The 24,498-nt window shown below is 41.5% G+C and overlaps 2 protein-coding genes across 8 annotated transcripts; both read left to right on the top strand.

The window, feature by feature from the left end:
• The first annotated feature begins 8 nt into the window (after positions 1–8).
• asb3 (ankyrin repeat and SOCS box containing 3) lies at positions 9–4,236 on the top strand. Of its 5 annotated transcripts, none has more exons than XM_030399692.1 (10): positions 9–111; positions 358–571; positions 915–1,085; positions 1,224–1,336; positions 1,419–1,551; positions 1,703–1,880; positions 2,273–2,491; positions 2,590–2,892; positions 2,983–3,116; positions 3,208–4,236. In XM_030399692.1, exons 2-10 carry the CDS (start codon positions 361–363, stop codon positions 3,438–3,440), a joined length of 1,695 nt encoding a protein of 564 aa, XP_030255552.1. In that variant the 5' UTR covers positions 9–111; positions 358–360; the 3' UTR covers positions 3,441–4,236. The 5 variants fall into 5 exon arrangements, with proteins under 5 accessions (XP_030255552.1, XP_030255549.1, XP_030255548.1 ...); XM_030399689.1 differs by having other exon boundaries at positions 912–1,085; XM_030399688.1 differs by having other exon boundaries at positions 17–111; positions 355–571; positions 912–1,085.
• A 73-nt stretch (positions 4,237–4,309) lies between these two features.
• On the top strand, positions 4,310–24,323 carry abca5 (ATP-binding cassette, sub-family A (ABC1), member 5). 3 transcript variants are annotated; one of them, XM_030399686.1, is made up of 39 exons: positions 4,382–4,398; positions 4,877–4,984; positions 6,206–6,375; positions 8,053–8,239; positions 8,399–8,572; positions 9,260–9,357; positions 9,646–9,872; positions 9,980–10,121; positions 10,297–10,485; positions 10,719–10,866; positions 11,030–11,207; positions 11,661–11,719; positions 11,924–12,210; positions 12,502–12,621; positions 12,781–12,919; positions 13,324–13,414; positions 13,527–13,666; positions 13,834–13,953; positions 14,062–14,263; positions 14,659–14,825; positions 15,109–15,236; positions 15,489–15,626; positions 15,709–15,822; positions 16,325–16,495; positions 16,681–16,794; positions 17,004–17,141; positions 17,603–17,671; positions 17,782–17,873; positions 18,116–18,239; positions 18,488–18,605; positions 18,887–18,978; positions 19,189–19,364; positions 19,497–19,572; positions 19,968–20,062; positions 20,249–20,368; positions 20,457–20,609; positions 20,779–20,858; positions 20,948–21,003; positions 21,141–21,281. In XM_030399686.1, exons 3-39 carry the CDS (start codon positions 6,253–6,255, stop codon positions 21,279–21,281), a joined length of 4,986 nt encoding a protein of 1,661 aa, XP_030255546.1. In that variant the 5' UTR covers positions 4,382–4,398; positions 4,877–4,984; positions 6,206–6,252. The 3 variants fall into 3 exon arrangements, with proteins under 3 accessions (XP_030255545.1, XP_030255544.1, XP_030255546.1); XM_030399685.1 differs by lacking the exon at positions 4,877–4,984 and having other exon boundaries at positions 4,310–4,398; XM_030399684.1 differs by lacking the exon at positions 4,877–4,984 and having other exon boundaries at positions 4,311–4,452; positions 21,141–24,323.
• Positions 24,324–24,498: the final 175 nt, after the last annotated feature.

The raw sequence follows: 24,498 nt of genomic DNA, 5'->3' as shown, positions 1-24,498 counted from the left end.
CTGCTCATCTGCACTACAGCGACCGTGTGGCAGCACGCGACAGGATGTTGTGGTGTGACGTCATTAAACAGCGACGCATGAGATGTCATCCCAGGCTGTGATGCTAATGTGGTAAATACGCACTTTTTACAGCACGGCAAATAACTTTTATGTGGTGTATTTAACAAGAAATGTTTGTATAGTTGTGTAAAAGCTTATGACATGTTCACAGTTAAGCGAATTGTGACAAGCAAGCTATTATGAGTCGTGAAAGGTAGCTAGCTAGCTTAATAGCTGACACAGCTACATTTATTTTATGATATCATGGCTAACACAAATAAATGCGTGAATAATGGACCCAGCTCTTTCTTAAAGCAGGGCATGGACTTCACAGAGTGCTACGGAGACACAGTCTCCAGTGTTGCTGCTGCAGCTCGCTCAGGCTGTAGGAAGCAGGTGAGGAGGCTGATACAGAGAGGCTCCAGTGTGGACTGTCGGGACAACCGCGGCTGGAATGCTCTGCATGAAGCTGCAGCCGCCGGGAGTAAAGGCTGTGTGCAGGAGATTCTGACTGCTGCCTGCGCTGACAAAGGTTATCACACTATTCAGGGCTGTAGTTAATCACATATTAGAATCTGGAGTGTTTAGATATGTCCCAGGATATCTTGAACATTTCTTTTCTTTTTCAATGAATGAAGCCAAGCGTTTTGCATCTTAATGGAGCAAACAATTCAGAAACAATATATGTGTAATATAAAAATAGTATTAAACAGCAAATCCTCATATTTCAAAAGGTGGGACCAGAGCATGTTAAGCTGTTCCTTGATGAGTTACTTCAGGAGTTATCAAAATGTTTTTTCAGGTTTTCAAGTCAAATATGCAAATCAGGTAGAAACAACTTTTGTTCCTAATGTTTCCTCTCTGACTGCCAGCAGGAAGCTCCTCCCGTGGCTTCCGTGCTTATGTGAACTCTTTGACGCATGAGGGAGAATCTGCATGTTACCTAGCAGCAAAGCACGGACACCTGGCCGTGGTCCGACTTCTCCTAAAAGCACATGCCAACATCAACCAGCTAACAAATGACTTATCCTGTCCTTTGTATGCAGGTACATTTGCATTATCAAACTGGTCTTAATGTGTTTTCTTTACATGTTACCCTGACCTTTCTTTTGGATTGTTAAGTTAAATTGGATTTGATGAACTCTGTCTACAACACTTATCAGCTGCTAACTGTTTTCCAACAGCTGTCGACGGTGGGTTCAAGGAGTTGGTAGAATTGCTGGTCAGTAAAGGTGCGGAGGTCAACAGAACACACACCGCGTCCTGCTGGACCTGCCTTCATCAAGCTGTGTATAAGGTAATAACAGAACACACAAACACACAAAGAACTCTGTGAAATGTATCCTAATGTGTAACATACATATTTTGCACTCCCTAAGGGCCACAGTCAAATTGTGGATATACTGGTCAATGTGTGCAACCTGGAGGCAGTAGATGACCACAAGATCTCGCCTCTCTTTGTGGCTGCACAGTACGGACAGCAGGAATGTCTAGAGATCCTTGTGAATGCTGGTAAATGGTTGTTTTTTCTTTAAACCTTTCCATGTTCTTTACTTGGGTTCAAGTTTCTCTCTTTGTCACTTCTTTATACTCCCCTCTTCAACCAGTAATTAATGAAATTGTGTGTTGATTTGGTTTCTTTATGTACTTGTCTTTACTTTAGGTGCCAATGTGAACATCCAGGCAGCTGATCTCGCCACACCACTGCTGATTGCCTCCCAAGAGGGCCACCAGGCATGCGTGAATTTCCTGTTGGACCACGGAGCAGATCCCAACATGGCCTGCAGTCACGACTGGCCCCAGCTCCCCATTCACGCTGCTGCTGAGTTTGGCCACATCGGGTACTAAATCTTTAGTCATCTTATAAAGAAGTAATTTCTAGTTGTGTCCATTTGTCAATGAGGTGTTTAATTTTTGATTTTTCTTTTTCCTCAGATTTTTTTCACTTGGAAAAAAAATTGACACTTACCGGAAAAATAAGAGATAACGTCGTTTTCAGTTAATTATTGTAATAATTTTTTTAATTGTCTAATTGATTTAATGTCAGAAAATGGTAAAAACCCAACGATATTCCATTTACAATTATATAAAACAGGGAAAACATTGGCGTATTTGGAATCAGAGAACGTTAAACATTTTTGATTGATGAATTTATTGATATAAAATTCAGGTATATTATATGCAATTTTACCAATATTTAACCCTTAACCCTCTGTTTTTTTTTTTCATCCAGTGTCCTCAGCAGGCTGATAGCTGTTACTGATCGTGTGTGTGACCGTGGTGATGGCATGGTTAGTCCACTGTACTTGGCCATTCACAGGGATCAGGACAAGAGCGTCGAGATGCTCTTGAGGGAAGGTTATAGCCCAGATGCTCAGGACTGCACACACATCCTTGGCCTCCATTCACCACTCTCTTTCGCCTTGTCTCAGACATGGAACAAACCATACAGGTGTGTGAAAGCACATTTAACCCATTCACTTTCTTCAAGAACATAGATAAAATCAAAAAGATGAATTTGTCCCTGATTTCAGTTCAAATCTCTTTCAGTGAATCTGTGAGGTTGCTGGTCGCTGCTGGAGCTCGTCTGAGTGAAGAGGACTGGATTTATGCCTTGGCCACTGACAAAACAGACCTGCTGCAACTGATATTTGAGCACAGATGGATCCCCCGACCAGAGACTTTGACCAATGACTGTTCTGTATCGAATCACCATGGGAAAGCTATATTAAAACTGCAGGAACTGAGGGATCTGCTCTGTGTGGCATTACACCAGATCCGTTTTGCTGCTTGCTGGCTTCCTCTGCTTCTGAAGGCAGGACTGGAACCTTCTTTGCTGCTTCAGTCTCATATGTAAGAAAATCTTTTTTAAATATTTCACTCTTTGGTCAAGTATTGGATGATTAGAATTGATCAATTCTTTCTGTCCTGAATGCTTTCTAGGTTGGAAGAGGCAGACAGCGAGGTGTTGAATTACCTGCTAGAGTTTGTAAACTGGTCAACTCTGTCCTTGACTTTGAAACATATTCTGGATCAAAGACGGGTGGCGAAGACTTGGCAGCCGTCTCCACATTTTGGTACAGTTACAAAGTAAACACTCCAAATTTGCTCTTACTTATCTGTGTTTAACTAAATAATTTTAACTCTCTCTTCCGTCTCTTTTTCTAGACTCCATTACCTCTCTTTCCCACATCTGTCGACTGCATGTGAGATCAGTGTTGGGACCAGATCTACTGATGAGGACCAGTGTCGTCCAACAGCTGCCTGTACCCTCCCCACTTCATGGCTTCCTCCAATTCAGAAACATCCCAGACACTTCTTACAATCACTCACCGCCATCACCAATCTCAGATGGAATACAGAGATACCGTAGCACACACCAACACAGACATGTTCTGTAACTCCATGTAGTTTTCCTCTATATGTTGTTTAAATCCATGTTTCACATATGTTTTCTGTATTGGCTTTTAACAGCTCCTTGTGGAAGAATGATGCTTGAGTGATATATTCAAATCCAGGAGTATATGCGGGATATTCTGAGACTTTGGGATCACAAGAATTTAGAATTTGAGTGGGGTTGAACAAAGTGTGACTAAACTGGTGGGCTACTGAGGTTTAAAACACTAAAATAAAACTAGAAGAGGAAGTTTTTTCTTCATTATGCACTTTGAGAAGTCTAAATGTGGAGAATAAAGTCGATTATTTTGGTCCATCAAATACAGTTAGGGGAGCAACTGTAAGTTATGCAAGCTAAGCTAAAAGAGAAATAATTTATTTGTTACTAAAGCCAATTTCACCAGTTCATCTACACAAGCTGTTTTGTTGAGGCAGTCATTTGCTCTGTTTGATGTAGTAACAAAAGGTCGACTTTAATCTCGAAAAATGTCAGATTTATTCTTGACATTTCGACTTTACTCACAAAATTGTATTACAATTTACCACCCTGATACTCTTCCATACATGACACCTCATGTTACCTTACCAAAAAGAAATCACTTATTTGCATATATTAGAAACGGACCAATGCTGTTTATATCCACTTGTTTATCGGGAACATTAACATTTATTATTTAATTCGATATACTGAATATTTTTTTGTAATTCAAGTAAATACATCCCCAAAAAGAGTGTTGTTGCTTCGGTTTGATATTGATATGCAATGTTTGTGATGTGACAATTAAAAGCCATTTGGTCGAACTCTGATTGGTGCAAGCAGACGTCATTCACACGCAGACCAGCTCTGATTGGCCAGCGTCACATTTTCTGGGCTCTGTATTTGACAGGAGGAGGAAGTAGCGACGCTAGAAACAAGGCGCTCGTTCAGGGGGGCTTTTCTTGACATGAACCAACACCTGTAATGTAAGGCTGTTAAACCACACGTTGAAGAAAGATATGTCTTAATGTATTTCATACGTGAGTATGATACGTGTCTGTTTTTTCTGCATGTTTTCCCAAACGGTATCGTCTGTGTTGCTGTAGCTTGCTAGCTTGTTTGGCTTGTGCGCGCACACAACCGTTGCCACACGGCGCGTTAGCTCAGAGAAACCAACGTCTAATTTGTTTGTGGTTGTTAATTTTGAGCACAACGACGCGTATTGAGACACCGCCAGCGTCGCTATTCCTAATTTCCAGTCAGCATAGGAAGAGAGACTTGAAGACAATGCATTTCGGATTAAAAAGGAGGATTTTTGATTGCGTACAGTGATGCCAGCCTTGCCAACAAACCACACAGCAGGTTAGCGTTAGTTCACGGGCTAACGTCTGCTAGCTAGTTGTGGTAACGAGCAAACTGCTGCTTTGACAGAGAAGTTGGGTTATATTTACTGACTGCTAGCAGAAAGAGACTTCACGGACATGTTGATGGTGCAGTTGTCAACCACCGGGTTCCAGCCAGTGAAGCGCAGCATCAGAAGTACAGCTCTGCAACAGAGGATGTCTGCCTGAGGTAGAAAGGGAAAGCTGCTACCTCCAATAAAGCTAGTTTTAAAGCTAATGTTTGCCCTTCTTATCATTGTTGGGCATACATGCAAATGAAGGAAGCAAATTCATAGCATCGAGCTGATAAGAGGGTCAATCAGTCAAACAAATGTTATTCATGTAGCACCTTTCATGGATTAAAACAAGTATTTTAAAACCATAAAACATTATAAGACACTGCAGAAAAGCCAGAATAGACAGGTTAAGGCATAAGGGCACATGACGAACATTGACTAATTCATCCATCAATATTGATTCATGATTACACCACTATAATCCACCAATGTAATGGTGAAAGTGCACTATTCAAAATTAGTCAGGGATATTTTACTGTCACTTGCTTGTTTATTCTGTGACATAATCTGATTATTTATTTTGTGTAAATTATGTTGAGACTTTTTCACTCTTTCAAAGCATTTTATAGATTTGAAAGTTTCAGTATTAATGGATCAGACCCTTGGTTACATATACGTATATGGACAGAGCTGTGGGTAGATGACGAGCTGCCAACCATTCATTTGATTGCCAACTATTATGATAATACATTAACCAGTTTGAGTCATTACTAATGTAGAAAGGGTAAAAATTCAATCTCCTTAAATGTGACTATGTTCTTGTTTCTTTACTCCTTTTATGAGATGAAACTGAATATCTTTGGGTAGTGGACAAAACAAGACACATGTGGGTGTCTTTGGCTTTGAGTCCATTCTCTGACATTTTGTAGACCAAACATGTAAATCAGAAAATAATCATCAAGAATATGGATGTATTGAATCTCATACCAGGATGATACAATTATCCTGAAGTACTTGTTCTGCTTGAAAGAACAACCTCTATTCAGAACTACCATGACACCTCTTTGATAATGTGGGGTGGTCACATGATTTTTGGCTTGGCAGAGAACAGGAGTACAATATTTCTGCTTCGAAAGGTCATTCTGTGTCGATGAGGGTGCTTTGAGCATAATCACTACTGAATGTCCAGCCCACAGTCCAGAAATATTCTGTGTATTATCAGACGTGACAGAAAAGCTTAAAAGACTGAAAAGAGATGCAGATTAATTCCTTTCCAGTTTGAATAATTGACTAATCTTTTAAGCTCTTCTGTATATGCTAATTAACGTCCAGGACAGGAAGGACATTTTTAATTTCCTCTGTCTTTTTTTTTTTTTTTTCTTTTAAACTCGCAGCTGAGGCCAGCATTAGGGAGACGTCATCTCGTCCACACGTCATCCAGATGAGGCATGCGGGAAGTATGCAGCCCATGTATAGAAGAGACGCTGGAGTCTGGCACCAAACAAGAAGCCTTCTCTACAAGAATCTGCTCATCAAATGGAGGACCAAGCAACAGAGCCTTCAGGTGATTAGTTTTCTGAAGACTGACACGAGAAGACTGTTTGTATTAAGCAGTAGGAGGAAATAGGTTTATAGTGTTTGGATTACATCTTGTGTAGCTAAAAGAAGAATATTACTGCTTTTTATCGGTAGCGACTCGATTCTAGCCAATAAGTAGAGCTGATATTGCCTTCGCTGACTTAATAAGAGCAGCGTTTACAAAGTCAGATACAGTAGGTTGCTGTTTGCAGGATGAAGAAGAATATGGAATATTAAATTATCCATCCATGTTGCGCACAACATGTAAGCCTTTCGTGTGCAAAAAAAAAAACAGGTCATTAAGTTATTTTAAGAATACCAAAATGTGAAGTTATCTTATTGGTATCAGGAAGCAGGTTATTAACGGTTTATCACTATCAGCTGAAAATTAAAGTCTGTACCATGTAGCCCTTCTTTAAAATTAGATAAATCATTAATATAAAACCTGTGTTCAGCCATTTTGGTTGCTTAAGTATTTCATCCCCAACACCTAAATGAGTGTTTGAGATATCTGTTGAAAAATTTGTTTTGCCACCGATGTTCCAATATCTCGCATTCCACACATTTGTCTCAGGGCCAGCACACTGTCATGGTCTATAAATCTGTCTGGCTCAGTAAGAGAGCTCTCTCTGGGGTTATCATCAGTCTTTTAACGTTGTCTTTTTGTCAAGCGTGCTGCTTCTCCAGTGAAACAAAAACAAAAGAGACCGATAGCTTTTGCCTTTGTTAAAGTACTCCTTAATTTACACACAAGATGCATTTTGATTTTGGAGTTGGATAAACAAAGTGGCGTGTGCCTCTTCTCCCTTCAGTTTCTCCTTTGTTGGGTCATGCATTTTTCATTTGGATTTAAGTTGCACTGATGCATTTTTAATGTCTGTGTATCAACTCTTCAGCACAGATGGACATCCTGCAACTTCCTTAACAGCAGTTAGGAAAGTCCAGGGCGTTCCTAAAATCCAGTGTGAATAATGCAGCTTGTTTATTTCATACCACAGATGCCAAGTGTTTGTCAGTGGCTGTTTAACATCAGGACAAACATATTAATCCTTTAGTATGAAAACAGAACCCAGCTTTGTTTGTATGGAAACTTTGTGATATTTTGGAGGAAACAGTGTTTCTTAAATGAGATATTAGTTCTGTTGTGTACAGAGATAATCCCATGTGAACCAAAATCTCCTGATCAAGTTTTTCTCCATGGATCTGGGTCAACCACAAGCCGTAGAATAGTTCTCACACTAAAGCTGTTTTAAAACCAGACAAGCCCCTAAACCAGCTCTTGACATTCCAGTGGCTCCAAATTTATTTTTCAATTCACCGTGTTGCTGAAGGTCAAGCTGTATCATGTTGTTTATGGCTCGGAGGAGAGAAAGAATGGCTTGTTATTAGTCATGAGGTTTGATCCAGCTGTTGTCCCTGAACACGAGCAGTATTAGAACTTCTCTTCATGTCTAAAAATTAAAAGCATCCTCCAGGTTGAACTGGCAGACTTCAAGGCTACAGATGGAAAAGTGGCAGAATATCCTCAGGGCAGTTGGGAGATTTTGTTCAGTTATGTGGGTGGTTGGACTAACCTACAGTAGAATCTTCTTCCAAGGATTAACTGTGACAAAAAAATGCAAGGTTTTCTCATCAGCTGTTCTTTTTGTGTCTGTCCTTGCAGGAATTGATCTTACCCCTGTTACTGTTGGGCCTCCTGATACTCATCAGCACCCTCAATCCTCACGTTTATTATGGAGGCATCAGCACTATGGAGCTGGAGCGTGACGACCACTTCATCAAGGGCCTGGGCTACACACCGATCTCTAACATCACCAACCACATAATGGAGGAGGTGGCCCAGGAGATGCGTAAGTGCTTGGGAATCATTTAATTCTGTAAATTCACTCCGACAGCATCGCTCCTGGTATCAAATGGGTAAACTGACTGAGAAAGGGAATCTAGAAGGATACAGTGGACAAAATAAGCTTGGTTTATGTACTCTCTTATCCTCCTACTTGTGTTCTCAGACATGCGGGATCGTCTGGAGATGTTTGCCAGTGAGGAAGACCTCGAGAATGCCAGCCTGTATGAGCCATCCAGCTACGTTGGCGTTGTGTTCATGGACAACTCTGCCACCTCATACAGGCTACGCTTCCCGTACAACCAGCTCCCTCTACCAAGCGATTACACAGAATCTTTTGGTAAGTTAATTTTATTATATTCTATTTTTTCGCCGATGCATTTATACAGAAAAAATGTATTTTGGAAAGTTTTTGAAGAATAATTTTTTATGAAGCTTTGCTCCCTTTGATTTACTTACAGTACATGAATTTAACCGCAATTATGATGAAAAGGAAAACATTTTAAACATCATGACTGAATCTTTAGCTGGACAAACTAAAAGTGCCCTCTGGGAAACTGTAGCTACAGAGATCTATGTAAATGTTTGCAAACCTGCTATAAAAGAAACTTCAAGCTATCAATCAGGCGTTTGTTAGGAGGGGTCGTTATTAATCCTTGCTGGAAGTATGGAAAAGCAGCTCTACTATTTACACAATCTGAGTACATGTTCATGACAATGCTGGATAGGCTCCAAGTCAATTCTGTGACGGTTCTTAAGTGGATAATCCAAAATCCAGATTTAAAACTCATTGTTCATGATCTGTGCAAAATCCTGGCTGTTGCCTTTCACTGTAACTGATCCTTCCTGACAGAGTATGTAAGGATTAATGTCCACATCAAGTGTTATTGAGTTGGGATAAGTTGTGTGTAATGACTTATATGCCACGTTATGTTTCCCTTTTATTGCTCTGATAAACTCGGATCTTTGACTCTCTTAATATTCTATGACGAATAAAGTGTTTGTCTTTGTGCTTGTTCTCCTCTAGCCAACTGTTTTACTAGCTCGGTGAACTGCAGAGCAGCTAATTACTGGTATTCTGGCTTCATCCGCCTCCAGTCTCTGATTGATGCAGCCATCATCCAGGTGAGACAGGCCAGCAATCAGCAAAATGTTCTCCAGTGAGAACCCCCTCGACCCGAAAGATGGAATGAAGATGGAGCGTTTGTGTTTCTTGAAAAAGCTTTTCACACAGCAAAGAAAATGTTTCTTATTTAAAGGAAAGATTTTCCTACACAGTGAATTTAAAAATGATAATTTATTGATTTAGTGTTCACATGTAAAGTGTATGAGTCTCATGAAAAGCGCTATACAAATAACATTATTATAGTTTAATGCACTTTAACGTGCTGTTGGTTCATCTGTGTTGTGCAGATGCAGACGAAGCGATCAGTCTGGAGTGAGATGGACCTGAAGGTAGTCATGATGGGCCAGCCCGGCTCTGTGGAGGTGCAGAAATTCCCCCACGCCCTCATCTCCATCTACCTGGTCCTGGCCTTCACGCCATTTGTCACCTTCCTCATCGTCAATGTGGCAGCTGAGAAAGAACATCGTCTCAAAGATACCATGACCATGATGGGGCTCTACGACACCTCTTTTTGGTGAGGGAGAAGAGAAACTGCAGTTTCAGACACGTTATATACTGTAAGCAGCAGCTTGCTGTGTGAATACTATTGTGTATATAATACGGTTTTATGTTATTCAACAGGCTTTCATGGGGTCTCCTGTATGCTGCTCTGGTGACCACCATGTCCATCCTGATGTCCATCATTGCTACCTACACAGCCCTATTCCCTAACAGTGACTTCTTTGTCATTTTCTTCCTCATCTTCCTCTATGGAATATCGTCAGTGAGTAGAGCTGTGATGGAGGGAAACCTGTACAGATGTGTGACATTGTTTAAAGGGTTACTTCACCCAAATTACATTGTTTTTTTCTCATTCAGATCTCAGAAATGTTCATGTCCCATCTCTCTCTGCCATCCTTTGCTCTCCTCTCTTGTTGTCTTTCTCTCTTGCTTCACAGATCTTTTTCTCCTTCATGCTGACTCCGTTGTTTAAGAAGCCCAAATTTGCCAGCACGGTGGGCTCCATGCTGACGGTGGTGTTCGGCTGCCTGTCGCTCTTCACTGTGCTGATGAAGGACTTTCCACAGCCACTGGTCTGGCTCCTCTGCCTACTCTCCCCCAGCGCATTCTCAATCGGAATTGCACAGGTAACAAACACACAAACTTGCTTAAATTCCCACATCCTGCTCGACTGGTCATGCTTTGTAATTAAATACCTAATCTCTCCATGAATATCGTTAGTACTGGCTTGTTGGTATGTTTTTTCCCTCCCATGAGAAAGTTTGGAGGCTGATAATCATGCTTGTTGTGAATTGATCTTTGTGTGTGTGTGTGTGTGTGTGTGTGTGTGTGTGTGTGTTGTCGTGTATACATGTGATAGGTGGTTTACCTGGAGGCTCAGGGAGATGGTGCAGTCTTTTCCTCACTGGCCAATGGCCCCCATCCTCTCTACGTACCTCTGCTCATGTTGGTTCTGGACTGTGTTCTCTACCTTCTTTTGGCTATCTACTTGGACCAGGTACTGCCTGGTAAGTACACACCAGGCCTCAATACAATTTAAACCTAATTAAATCTATTTTGATACTGTTGGTTGGTATCAGTTCTGCAGCAACAGACATATTGGGATCACTTTATCGTAACCTCTCATTGTTTAAGTATTATCATGTGTTATATCGATTACATGAAATACAGGTGAGTTTGGAATGAGGAGGTCCTTGGTGTACTTCCTGAAGCCATCCTATTGGTCCAAACGAAGAAAGCGCTACGTTGAAGTGAGCTCAGTGTACGACGCAGAGGTGAAAGGAGCTCCTGGTGGGGACGAGTGTATCGAGCCGGTTTCACCTGAGTTCAGAGGCAAAGAGGCCATTCGGTAAAGAACTTACACATGAGCTGGATGAACCAGCTGGATGCTTTTTTCTGTTTTGTATTGAGTGTTTACAATCTGTTGCAGTAAGATGCTTCTTTCACATGCAGCTTTTTAGATAGTTGATGCTTTCTTAGCATCATCATTTAACTTACCATGAATTTTGAAAAATGCAGTTTTAACATGATATTCACAAAATATCTGTATGTACAGTATTCATTCAGAGGATGAGCTCTTTGATAGTGAAGCATGAGGGGAGAAATTGAGGGTTTGAGAGTTTGTTGACAGTTTCTTGGTTCAGTACCAATCAGCACTCACTGCCCCGTCCGTCCTGGCTGTGGAGAGCTTCTGGGATCTGCCTGTAACCTGAGAGCTGCTCTTCACTCTGACACTGCTTCTGTGTTCACACTTCTCTCCTTTATTTTTTTCCTTGTCCCTCGTTGGCTAAATCTCTGGCAGCATCAATAACATCCACAAAGTGTACAAAGAGAAGGACAACGTGGTGGAGGCTCTAAGAGGTGAGTCCTGAACACTTTGACTTCATTGTTTTTTTTTTTTAGATCAATGGCTTCTCAGATAGCGTAGTTCACAATGTTCCATGGTGCACCTTATTTACCTGATTGTGTTCCATTCTGTTGCACATGCCTAAATTGCAGAGACAATATGCTGTTCAGCGAGTGTCTGTGCATTTTCTGATTGAAGCTGTCTCTCTCTTTCTCTAGGTTTGACATTTGACATCTACGAAGGCCAGATCACAGCTCTGCTGGGACACAGCGGGGCTGGAAAGTCCACTCTCATGAACATCCTGTGTGGAATCTGCCCGCCCACTAACGGCTCAGCGACTATCTACGGCACCCCTGTTGCGGAGATCGCAGATGGGTCGGAAATGAAGCAGCTGGTGGGAATCTGCCCCCAGTTCAACATCATCTTTGATGTGCTCACGGTTGAAGAGCACTTGAGGATATTTGCTGCTATCAAAGGAATCCCACCGGCGGACATTGATGCTGAGGTAATACGATGATAGAAACTGATTTTAGAGTGATTGTTTTATATTTTTAGTCAGTTAGAAGTTGTCCGGCATGAAATTATTTCTTGCTTGATGGTTAAAACATTTTAAACAGTTCAGTGCACAGCATGGTATGAATTTAGAATGCCAAGATTTGGCAGGAAATTACTCTTTTATTTTTATTTTTTGGAATGTAACAAATCTTTAACTGAGACTAAAGCTGTGATACAAACTTCGACGGCCTTGAGTTGTGGTTTCCATCTTCACAAACCGCATTCTGCTTCTTTCTGATAGGTTACTAAAGTGCTGAAGGATCTGGACCTGGAGAAGATCATGACTGCTCAGGCCAAGAACCTGAGTGGAGGCCAAAAGAGGAAACTCTCTGTGGGCATTGCCATTCTAGGAGATCCTAAGGTAGCTTGAGCTGCAATTGGACTAGTTATTTCTACACTAAACTTTTACCTGTATTTTTTTTGCATGGACTAGAAAGTCTTTGATTCTTTTTCCAGTCTTAGCAGGATAACAGTAGCTTGGGCCCATTCTGAGCATTGTGCATCATGCTTGTTTCGTCAGATCCTTCTCCTGGACGAGCCCACAGCAGGCATGGACCCCTGCTCCAGACACCAGGTGTGGTCGCTGCTGAAGAGCCGCAGAGCCGGCAGAGTCACCGTCCTCAGCACACACTACATGGACGAGGCTGACATTCTTGCTGGTATGAACTCTCCCTGTTCCAAAACATGCACTGACACACAGGCATTAAAACCATTATGCAGGTCAAAGGTCATATTCAGCTTTTACTCTTTTTACTCTTTTATTTTTAATCCAGTTCAAAAGCAAAAAAAAACCCAAAACATTAGACTTTAATAGCAGGTCTATGAGAGCTAGGAGTCATCAAAGTCTTCAACTTTTGATTTCTGTACGAAGCAGTTTTGAATAAGAAACTTCAAGATGTTCATTAAATTTAATTAAGTGCCAACTTAAAGTTTGGTATTCATTAGAGAGCTGCCTGTTAACTCGATGAGTAATGAAATAGAGTCTCACCAACTGCAGTTTAAGAATCACAGAATCTGTTCTTCATCTGTTGTTATTGTTTAACACCTATTTTATTTTCTCCAGATCGCAAAGCTGTGATTTCCCAAGGACAGCTGAGATGTGTTGGCTCTTCCCTGTATCTGAAGATCAAGTGTGGCGTTGGATATCATCTCAGGCAAGAGGACTATATTTCTCCTATTTTGTTTATTATATAAACTGCGTCTAAACCACATGCTTGTCTTTAATTAAGTAGTTTTAGATGGTTAGTTTTTCTTGTTCCACTGCAGAATGTCCATCAATGAGAGATGTGAAGCTGAAAAGATCTCATCACTGGTCCAGCAGCATGTTCCCAAGGCAAAGCTGGCGCGACAACACGAGGCAGAGTTGACATTCACTCTGCCTTTTGAGAGCATGGACACATTCTCAGGTCAGACGCGAGGTCTTTACGTCAGTGGTTTATGTCAACATTGGTGCTACTTGGAGCCAGTTTTGTCCATTTTCACTGTTTCGAATTACTGGATCGAATTTAGAGTTCTGTTTTGAGGTCAACAGCAGTCGACCAGCATCAAATACTAATTAGTGTGTCCTTGGTAGGCTTGTTCTCGGAACTCGATTGCCAACCCCATCTGGGAATTATCAACTATGGGGTTTCCATGACAACGCTGGAAGATGTTTTTCTTCGTTTGGAGGCCGAGGCTGAAGTTGACCAAGCTGGTGAGTGTGCTTCCAAAGCAGCAAGAAGTTTTGTTACATAACAAAGAATCCCAAACTTCTTCCTAATTCAATAATATTACTGTATTTGTGCTTATTGTGTGTCTTCAGACTACAGTGTGTTCAATCGGGAGCAGGCAGAAGATGAATGTGACAACGCTTCTTTGGATGATACAGACCAGCGGCTGCTGACGTTCTCGGACAGCAAGTCGGATGTTGTGTCGGGTCACACTCTGTGGCGGCAGCAGTTCAGCACCGTGGCCTGGCTGCACATGCTCAACATGCGACGGGAGAGGAAGGCCTTTGTTTACACGTGAGTGAGACAAAAATGATTTGAAAGCAAGATGCATATATGCATATCCATATTTCCTGTAAAAGAACATGCCATTACTTTAAAGCAGTCTTGTATTAGAACAAACAATGGCACTTTACGAATGAGTACATTTTTGTATAAGCAGTCCTTCAATATACTTTATTAATATATTCAAACCAATGTTTGCTAATGTTTGATTTGCTAACATGAATTTCTCAATCTGGTAATCCGACATTAACATATATTTTACTCATAGCACGTGAAGCATCTGAATAAAATCTAATTTAATAAATAGATGGTTGACATGTTTATATATTCTGCTGTAGGATTAAGAAGAGTCTGAGCTCGTCCTTCTCTTCATCCTGTCTTTACTCACCACCTCCCTTCTCTTGCAGTCTGGCCTTGTTCCTGGTGTTTGTTGCTGCAGTGCTTGTCCTATCACTGGCCACAGGAAACATCCAGATTCACTCCCCAGATCGTCAATTTCTGCCCATTTACCTCCTCAAAAAGAACCAGGCACCCCGGAGGTACAGCACCAGCCTGCTGGTTCAGAACTCCTCAGGTGAGTCCACTGGAGATTTTCCAGAGGAGAAGGTTTTGCTCTGTGACCTGGGAAGAAACATGATGGCTGATATTTTGCATCAGGATGTTCGCTGTACAACTGAAATCTAGACCTTGTTCTGCTTTCAGGTTTTGTTATAATATGTCCTCTCTATTTTAACCGACCTCCTTGATGATGATCTTCTGGATTTTATTTTACTCTCCAGTCATTCTCCATTTTGAACTCCATACAGTGTCAGTGTCTCGTACATTACTTAGCCATGATTTTTTCCTTGTATCAACAGGCTCTGATATTTCTGACTTCATCCACAACCTGGAGTCTCAGAACATCAAAGTGGAGATGATGAAACAAAGCGGTTACATGGCCGCCGCTCCCCACAGCGCTGCCATCAACGTAACAGGATCCAGCAAGGTCAGTTTTTAATACCGGAAAGATTAAATGTATTTTTTGAAACCAGATATTTAATGAAACTGGAGATAAAGCATCAGATGTGATGTCGTGCTTTACCTCCACCTACAGTTAATGTGGTTGTAGTGTTCCAGATGAAGGGCTCTTTGTTTAAGGGTCCTCAAACTGAGAGCCGTATATTTAGATGGAGTGGAGTTCACCTACAAAGATGTAAAGACTTTGTTCTTTAACACTCTGTTTTCTGTCTGCATTCAGGGTTTCAGATACAGTGTTGCATTCAATAGCACGACAGTTCACTCCTTGCCTATGGCTGTCAATATACTAAGCAACGCTCTGCTCAGAGGTCTGAATGGCACTGGAAAGATCCGAACATGGACCAAACCATTTGATTATGTGAGTATGTAACAAAGACTATATATTCTGTTTTCCGTTGCCATTTAAAGATATTAAATGTTTCCAATGTGATATCTCTCAGCAAATCCCAGATGCTACGTCCTACGCGCTGGTGTACATAGAAGCAATCATACTGGGAATGCTGGCAGCTGGAATGCCGGCATATTTTGCAATGGACCACACTCGAGACAGAGAGGTAATCACTTAATCTGTACTAAATCTGATTCTAATGATCATTTCCTCTGTCCAGCATGGAAATTATGTCACAAAGAGAAGAAACATTGCACATCACATAATGGACACACAACCATAGTTTGTACATAAACGAGATGGACCTACGCAGGCTCATGAAGCACTCCTTCCCTGACATGCATATTTTTAAAGCTTGTTTTTGTGGCAGTTTGCCTTTATTAAACAGGTTTAAGAAGTAGAGGGCAGCAGGAAACATGCTGTAGTTGAAATTTACTCTTTCCCCTAAGGTTCCTAATACCTGGGGAAATTCTCGTGGCGATAACGTGGCCATAGAAACTCATAGAAATTGGTTTGGTTATAATATATTTTCATCTTCTGCATCTTCCCATTACTGCTTGTTCTTATCCGGATTAGAAATCTTTGTAATAATACAGTAGATGTCAGATATATTCCAACATATTTTAATCCTTGTTGACTTGTGTAATTTTTCTGTTTTCCATCCTCAGATTAAGTGTCGATCTACACTGCGTATCTCTGGTCTGGTACCATCAGCCTACTGGTGCGGCCAAGCAGCTGTGGATATCCCGTTCTACTACATCATCCTCTCCAGCATGACCATCATCCTCTTCTCCTTCCACACTGGAAACCTGCTCACCTCCAGCAACCTCACCGCTGTGGTCCGTACTGCGTTATAAATGGCAGCTCATACAGACATGACATAGAATTATTATACGTTAGGCAACAATACTTTGATTTCTGCTTCTCCATCTCAACTTTTTGACATTATCTAGATTTCATTTTTCAGACAACATACCCACTTATCATTAAGTCACGACTCATGACCTCCCTTCTCCTCTCTTAGGTCCTGTGTACTGTCGGCTTTGGTCCGGCCATGATCCTCTTCACGTATGTGTTTTCTTTTGGCTTCGCCCGAGTCCAGAGCAACAGGGATTTCTTCTCTGTCATCTCCATGATGGTGAGGCTGCATGCGATGTGTATACACCATTAAAAATATAGGCATTACTGCCTCAATGTGAACTTCAAAAAGTACCTAAAATCATTGTGATTAATAGCTTTAACCACAATACTTGTTGCATGGTGATCCTGAAAAGGCCTCCGCTTTATATTCTTTGACATCAAAACAGTTTTAGCTTTTGCTGACTAACTGAGTGACTTATGCCTCAGGTGTGTGTGGTGTCAGCCTCGCTGGTTCAGTTGTCATTTGTGAACGACAATCCTGGACTGACCAGAAACCTGCACAACATCTTGTGTTTCTTCAACCCTCTGTACCCTCTGATGGGCTGCCTCAACTGCATCACCAAGGTAGGAGAACCAGTCAGTTCTGTCAGAGGTTTCTCCATCTTCCTTTTTGTCTTTGAACCTACATTAAGCTTTACTTATGACGACGTGATGTGGGCGAGTTGCTCATTGTAATGAACCCACTGAGAATCAACACCAACTCACCGAGAGTTTGTCTTAGCTTTCAGCTTCTTTAAACTCATTGCAGTTAAATTTCTTTGTAACACATAGTTCTTTCTAGAGATGAGCAAGTTCATCTTTATCTGTGTCTGTGCTCAGAGGTGGGTGGGGTTCACAGAAAGTACTCAGAAGTTTTAATATTTTTCACCGGATGCTTGTTTCAGTTTAGTACTCATTGTACCTTGTCCTTTGGATCCTTAAAGTAATTTTGCAAAGTGTTATTAACAGTTAATCACTCTTTTTTTCACACAGTGACTGCTGTACAAGCAGGAATCACCTTAAAAACTGTTGTTCTCTGTTAATAGGCGACCTTCCTCCCCTCTCTGTATGAAGAGAACTTCTTGTGGAAAAACCTGCTCATTGCAGTTATAGCTGTACGTATCTTATCTTATTTTAAAAAATATAACCAAACACTTCTATGCTCACACAATGAAAACTGAAATACTGTGTGTGTGTGTGTGTGTGTGTCTGTTTCTGTGCTCAGCCGTATCTCCAGTGCATCCTGCTGCTTTTCCTGCTCCGTTGGCTGGAGCTCCATTACGGAGGGAGGACAATGAAAAACGATCAGTTCTGCAGGTGATGATCAGATTTTAGGTCATGACTCGGATTACATGGAGCCTTGGTACATTTCTTTTTGTAGAAAATGACATTTATTCACCGTAAGAAACTTGCACTCTGAACGTTCATGTCATAATGATTAAGTATTATTGATATTTTAAAACTGGACATAAAGCCAGAACACAAAACCCCTGATGATGTATAAAAAGAAAAACATTGACCAAGAACCAACCTTGGTTTTATTCTTTAAACCTTCACAGGATCTCATCCAAGTCAAAGCCCAAAGTGGAGAGGAATCCAGAAGAAGGGCTGAATGAGGATGAGGATGTTCAGATGGAGAAGGCCAGAGTGAAGGAGGCCCTCACCTGCCAGTCCTGTGAAGAGGTGAGTGAATATCTGATCTTTTGGTCCAGGAAAATAAGGAGTTGTTGAATTTTGCCTCAGTATTCCAGATCAGACATGGGTTGTTTTATCAGTTTTTGACAGGTAAAAGTACTGATTGCACAAAGAGAAGCTTGGGAACCTGAATCTGCAGGATTTATTTTTATTCGTAGAACCGTTTTGTCCACTTGCACTCATAAATAATTTGCTGAACACAAGTTGATTCTTATCTGTTTCCTGTCCTTTTTTAGAAACCGGTGGTGGTTGTTAGTAACCTGAGGAAGCAGCACAAGGGCAGAAGAGAAGGATTTTCTCTGAACAAAACAAGGAAAGTGGCCACGAAGAACATCTCTTTCTGTGTTCGCAAAGGTATGTTTAATCTCCTTGTCAAGTGGGAGGAGGATTATAACATTGTGTGCAGGATTTCCATTTCCACCTTTTAATGAAATTCAGATTGTTCTTGGAGGGGATTATTCCACCGGACATTGTGACTGGAGGGATTTAAATATGTCAGACTTTAACCTTTTCTTTTCTAAAATGGTAATTATGAGATAATGGAAACCCTGATTACATGCTTGTTATCCATGAGGAAATGTGACAAAATGTCAGCCATAGTGGTTGTTTTAGGTAAAAACCTTCTGTTTTTTCAGGTGAAGTTCTGGGACTGTTGGGCCCTAATGGAGCAGGAAAAAGCACCATCATGCATATGTTGTCTGGTGACACTGACCCCACTGCAGGGCAGGTTGGTACATATAATACCAAGGCTTACTTCCTTTTTTCTCTACTGTTGAAAATATACATTTCTGATTGCTTTTCTGGACTGGGGGTTAAATAAGAGATGCATGGATTGATTCCCCACCAGTGTTGGTCTCATGTGGAAATATCTTGAAATGAATTAAAGTATTGGAGAAAAAGTAAACTAATAGTGACCCATCTGTTTTCTCTTGTCCAGGTGCTGATGGGCGACTACAGCACAGAGTTTCGTCCTGTGGACAATCCGTTGGAACATGTGGGTTACTGTCCACAGGTGAACCCTCTGTGGCCCAGGATCACCCTGCAGGAGCACCTGGAGATCTACGCTGCCATTAAGGGCCTGAGAGGACAGGACGTACCAGGGATCATCAAACGGTGAGTCTCACTTCACTGTTACAAACACAATGAACCATCAGACTCAGCTGGCATCACTATCCAAATACTGTACATTTGACAATAACACATGATTGCTATGAAAGTTGCTGACGGTTGTTTTGATGTTGTCAGTGTTGTGAACGCTCTGGAGTTAAAGGACCACTTGAACAAACAAGCCAAGACCCTGTCAGCAGGACTGAAGAGGAAGGTGAGAACATGTTCACCATTCTGAATTATACAAAGCCTAACCTCACTCAGCGATTTAGAGTCTGACACATTTTGTCATTAAACTGCTTGACTTCCTGCCAAAATGTGATCGTGTGCACGAACAGCAAAACATTTAGAAATTAGTTTTGATAGAAGTCCAGTTCATCTTGTTGTTGGCTCTAAGAGGACTCTGAAGGAAGCTTTTCAGACACTGTTCTTCTTTTGATTTTGTAGATAAAATCGATTTCATTGACTAACTTGAGTTGCACTTTGTCATCATCGAGCCATTGTGAATACAATTTTACGATTCTAATGAGAACACTTTAATTCCATGTATTAAACGTTTTGTTAAATCTCTCCAAAGTTTGACATCATTCTTGTCTCATGTGTTCACAGTTGTGCTTTGCCTTGAGTATGATCGGGAATCCTCAGATCGTTTTACTGGATGAGCCGTCATCAGGGATGGACCCCAAGTCTAAACAGCGCATGTGGTGAGAAAAGAACATTCCTCTACTGGCGTTTGCTTGATTTTGCTGAAATAAGATTAATTTAAATGTTCTTTTAGCTGCTTAGTGTAGTTCTTCAGTAACCAGACATTTCTTAATCTCCTGAAATAGATGGTGAACTCCATTTATTCAGCTCATTCTCAAACTGACCTTGGTGTTCCCTTTGTGCAGGAGGGCCATACGCGCTGCTTTCAAGAATCGTCAGCGGGGAGCCATCCTCACCACGCACTACATGGAGGAGGCGGAGGCCGTGTGTGACCGTGTAGCTATCATGGTGTCCGGCCAGCTGAGGTTAGCACTCACAGCTGTGTAGCATTCTGTGAGGAGACGTTTGCTCAAAGAACAGATACTGTCATGCATCACTGTTTTTGTCCAACAGATGTATCGGCTCCATCCAACATTTAAAGGGGAAGTACGGTCGAGGCTACAGTTTGGAGGTCAAACTCCGAGAGGAGCTGACCGGCCTCCAGCAGGTGGCGCTGTTGCACAAGGAGATCCTTCGAATCTTCCCTCACGCTGCCCGGCAGGAGAGGTGAGACCCAGTCTGGTGGTGGACAATAAACATGTTTCCTTTTGTAGGGAACTTTACAAATTCTACTTTTACTTTTACTTTAACCTTTCTTTTTCTTTGGAAAGTTAAATGTGGAAAGTACCCTTCAAAATAAAAGCTCTGCTAAAACCACAGTTGAATTTCTCTGCAGCTTTGCTACTCTGATGGTCTACAAGATCCCCATGGAGGATGTCAAATCACTGGCCAAGGCTTTCTCTCAGTTAGAGAGTGGTGAGTCACACACACCGCAGCCATCTGGGACATTACTGCTGCTGACTCATTCAGTGTAATTTATCTTCTTAATCTCCGTTTGTCTTCAGCCAAGCAATCGTTCAACTTTGAAGAGTACAACTTCTCCCAGTCGACCTTAGAGCAGGTGAGTGGCAAAAAAGTTGACGTTTGAAATGGATAATGGACTTTCTATAAACACTTTACTAAAACAACTGATAATTACCTTTTCATTTTTTTCAGCAACAATGCTAATGTAACATTTCTCTCTTCTCTGCCCGGCAGGTTTTTATGGAGTTTGCCAAGGAGCAGGAGAACGAGGAGGACGAGGTCGGATCCCTCAGCACGACGTTCCAGTGGCAGCGTCTGCGTCAGGACGGCCCAGTATCCGTCAACCACACCGACAGCATCGTGCACCAGCTTTGAAACTCTGACTGAGAGAGGGAGCAGGCTGGTGACTGACCAGGACGGACCAATCCCAGACCTGCCAGGCTTCGACGCCTGAGGGTTCACGCCAGCACTCGCCCGCTCCACGCACACTGACGTTCACCGCCCGTCAACGAACGGGACAGTCCTGGGTGGGGGGGCTCACATACACTGGGACTGACTGTGTGTGTGTTCAGGCTCAGGGCTGTTACGGCCCCTTTCTCTGGGTCTGAGGTGTGCATGTGTGTAACCCTCGTCCACTGGTGCTCCGTGTTTTCTGAATAGCGCTGACTGAGGGGCTTTCTGATGCGACACCTACTCCTCTTTCTATAACGGTGTTTTTTATCTTCACAGGGAGTCAGTTAAAGTAAAAATATATATAAATAATATATAATATTTATGCTTTGTAATCCGTTCCATCCGTTCTCCTCTGAGGGAGACGTTACAGTAAGTGTGTTTGCTCGTCTCTTCAGATGTTTTTGTCTGTTGTGTTTGTGAAACTGTTTTTTAAGCACTACCAGAACTGAGATCCATCCACGATCGTACCAAAGCAGCACATCTCTGAACCACACACGACCACACCTCTTCACACAGTGAAACTGATAAGTACTCTTTGGTTTTTTTGGTGTCAGTAGCATGTGCATAAATAGTTTGCATAATAGTTCTATAATTGATGCGGGGCAGTGGAATGAGGCGATGTCTGAAATATCCCATTTTGCTAACACACTGGAGAAGAGATGCTACAGCTCTCCAGAGTCTTTGGACCTTAACGAAGCCCCCGACTAACAATAACAGGAAGTGTTTTTTTCTCTGAGGTTGAAGTCGCTTCTCCTCATTTACACCAGCATGCACATCTTAACATTTAATCTCTGCATTCTCCAGGAGTGTTTCAGCATGCACGCTCACGAAGAGGTAGATTATGTTGTGGCAGACGGATGTTGGGATGAGGGTTTTTGGATTGCTGGTCTTGGTCCTGTGGCCTTCCTCTCTGTAGGTTTAGCTTTGAACCAGAACCCATAGTTTGGGAATGTAGTGTAGAATATGCACACCAGTACATGTAGCACACTGCCCTTGTCACACGTTAGCCAGGGCCGATGACCTCAAAAACGTGGAGATGTGAAGCTCGAGGTTGCGTTCAGATCCAGATGTTGAAGTCGTCTCTCAGCCAGGTGTCGTGAAGATTTTTGATAACAGATTTTTGAATGTACGTTCGGCCTCCGGTGAGAGGAGGGTTTGTTACTCAGCGGTGACCGCTCTCTCGTCACGCTGTTTCACTTTGGTGCCACTTTTACTCACACAGCGGTGTTTTGTTAACTCTATCTAACCTGTTAGGTGTGCGTGTGTGTCTGTGTGCGTGAGAGTGTGTGTGTTTCTTGTGTTGTATATATTGTGTGTAGCTGCGGCCATGTCTGCATATTTAATCAAGCATTTGTACAAGCAGGTGCGTTGTTGGTGCAATACCTATCAGCAAACCGACAAATTGTAATTTTTTCTTGACATTCAGGTGAGGGTGAGAATATTCTGTCTACCTAAAGGGATTTAAAGGGACATTTTGTTGAACAGACTTATAAATATGTGATCTGATGGGTTTTATGTTGATGATCATAACCATTGGATCGAGTGCTGGCTTGGTTAAGCACAAGAGGATGGACAGTTGACCATCTAATGCAAATCACTTGGTCCTCAACTCAGCATTAGAAGTTTCACAGAGGAAATGATAGTTGCAGGGTTATTGTACTGGATTTAATGACACAGTCTGGTACGTTTGTGTTGTCCTCCTCTGTGAGACTTGGTCTACTTTAATAGAGCTGCAGGGGAGCAGAAGATGGTTTATTTTAAAGACAGCCTAAGGTTTTTTGATATGAAGTATAGATACCTATTTGTATAGAACATCTGAAAGGGTTCATTTTCTGTCGTAAACTCTAAGATTCATGGCACACATGCTGAAAAATGTCTGGTATACGTTTACGTTAAAGGATTAGTTCACCAGAAAAAATGAAAGTTGGCTAAAGTTGGCCATTTCTGCAGCTTCACAGTGTTGCATTTTTATGTTTTTTAAAGTCCTCAGCTACTTCGGTTGTTTTGCTGTCAGGCTCCAGAAATGTTGTTTGGCCTATCTTTTGATTTTTTATTTTTTTTTGGGTGAACTGCTCCTTTAACATGTTTACGCAGTGGCTTCCATTCATCTGTTGGGACTTTGTTTGCTGGTTTACCTGCTACGTAAGAGCGATCAGTCGTTATGTGGGTCAAGAAGAATGAAGCCGATCAACTTTCCAAACCTTCACTACAAACATCAGAGCACATTACAAACACTAAAGATTCAAATATACTTATCTTGAGAGAGTGAGTGGGATTAATGCCTTAGGTTCTGTCCATGCACTGTCCTTTTTAAATGTGAAAACTTTATTTAAACACTGTCAATGTTTTATTGCACACATGTAGCCTTGTTCTGTCAAACGGGGAACAAAAACACTGGCTCTGCATGATGTTGAACATGTGTGGTGAGGATGGATGGGTTTCTATGGATGTCATATAAACACTATGTTTTATATTTGTTTTCCCAAGTGCAATGTAGAGTATTTGTTCCCAAAAGTGAACATACTTTGAACTTTCTCGTACTCCAACATTTATGTGTGTGTCAGAAACATGTAGCTCTAATATAACGTCACATTTTTTGCACCCGTCTTCTTCCTATCAGAACAAAAAGCTGTCTGAAGTATTTCACACTAAGAAAACCAAACATTGGCTCTGTGGAAAGTGGAGCATTAAAACGATTGGCATAGAAAGCCGAGCGGGTTACATTTTTATTTTCCTGGTGGTGGTTAAATTGCACTATTTCTGGGAATTTTTTTAACCTTTCTTTATATTATGCAATCTTTGTAAGATTATCTGTTCACTGATTTTTATTTTTTAAAGATTGTGGTTTAGCTGTGTGCTGTATTTTCTTCCTGTATCGCCCGCATGTCTGGATGGACACTTGTCATTAATGAACTCTAAGGTCTCTACATGACCCTTTCATGAATAAATGTTAATCCAAACTACTGTTCTGCTCCTTTTTTGATGGATAGATGAGAAAGCCAGAGGCAGATGTGACTAACATGAGTGCTTCTGGTGAGTTTGTACCTATTTAACACAGTTCTGGGGAAACATGAGGCAAGTTGGATTAAATCTGAAGCAATTTTAATTCAAAAGCAAATTCATTATACACGCTAGAAAA

Source organism: Sparus aurata, chromosome 20, assembly GCF_900880675.1.
Source record: "Sparus aurata chromosome 20, fSpaAur1.1, whole genome shotgun sequence".
Classification (NCBI taxonomy): domain Eukaryota; kingdom Metazoa; phylum Chordata; class Actinopteri; order Spariformes; family Sparidae; genus Sparus; species Sparus aurata.
Note: the sequence above shows the minus strand (reverse complement) of the source record. Positions and strands in the feature narration are given on the sequence as shown.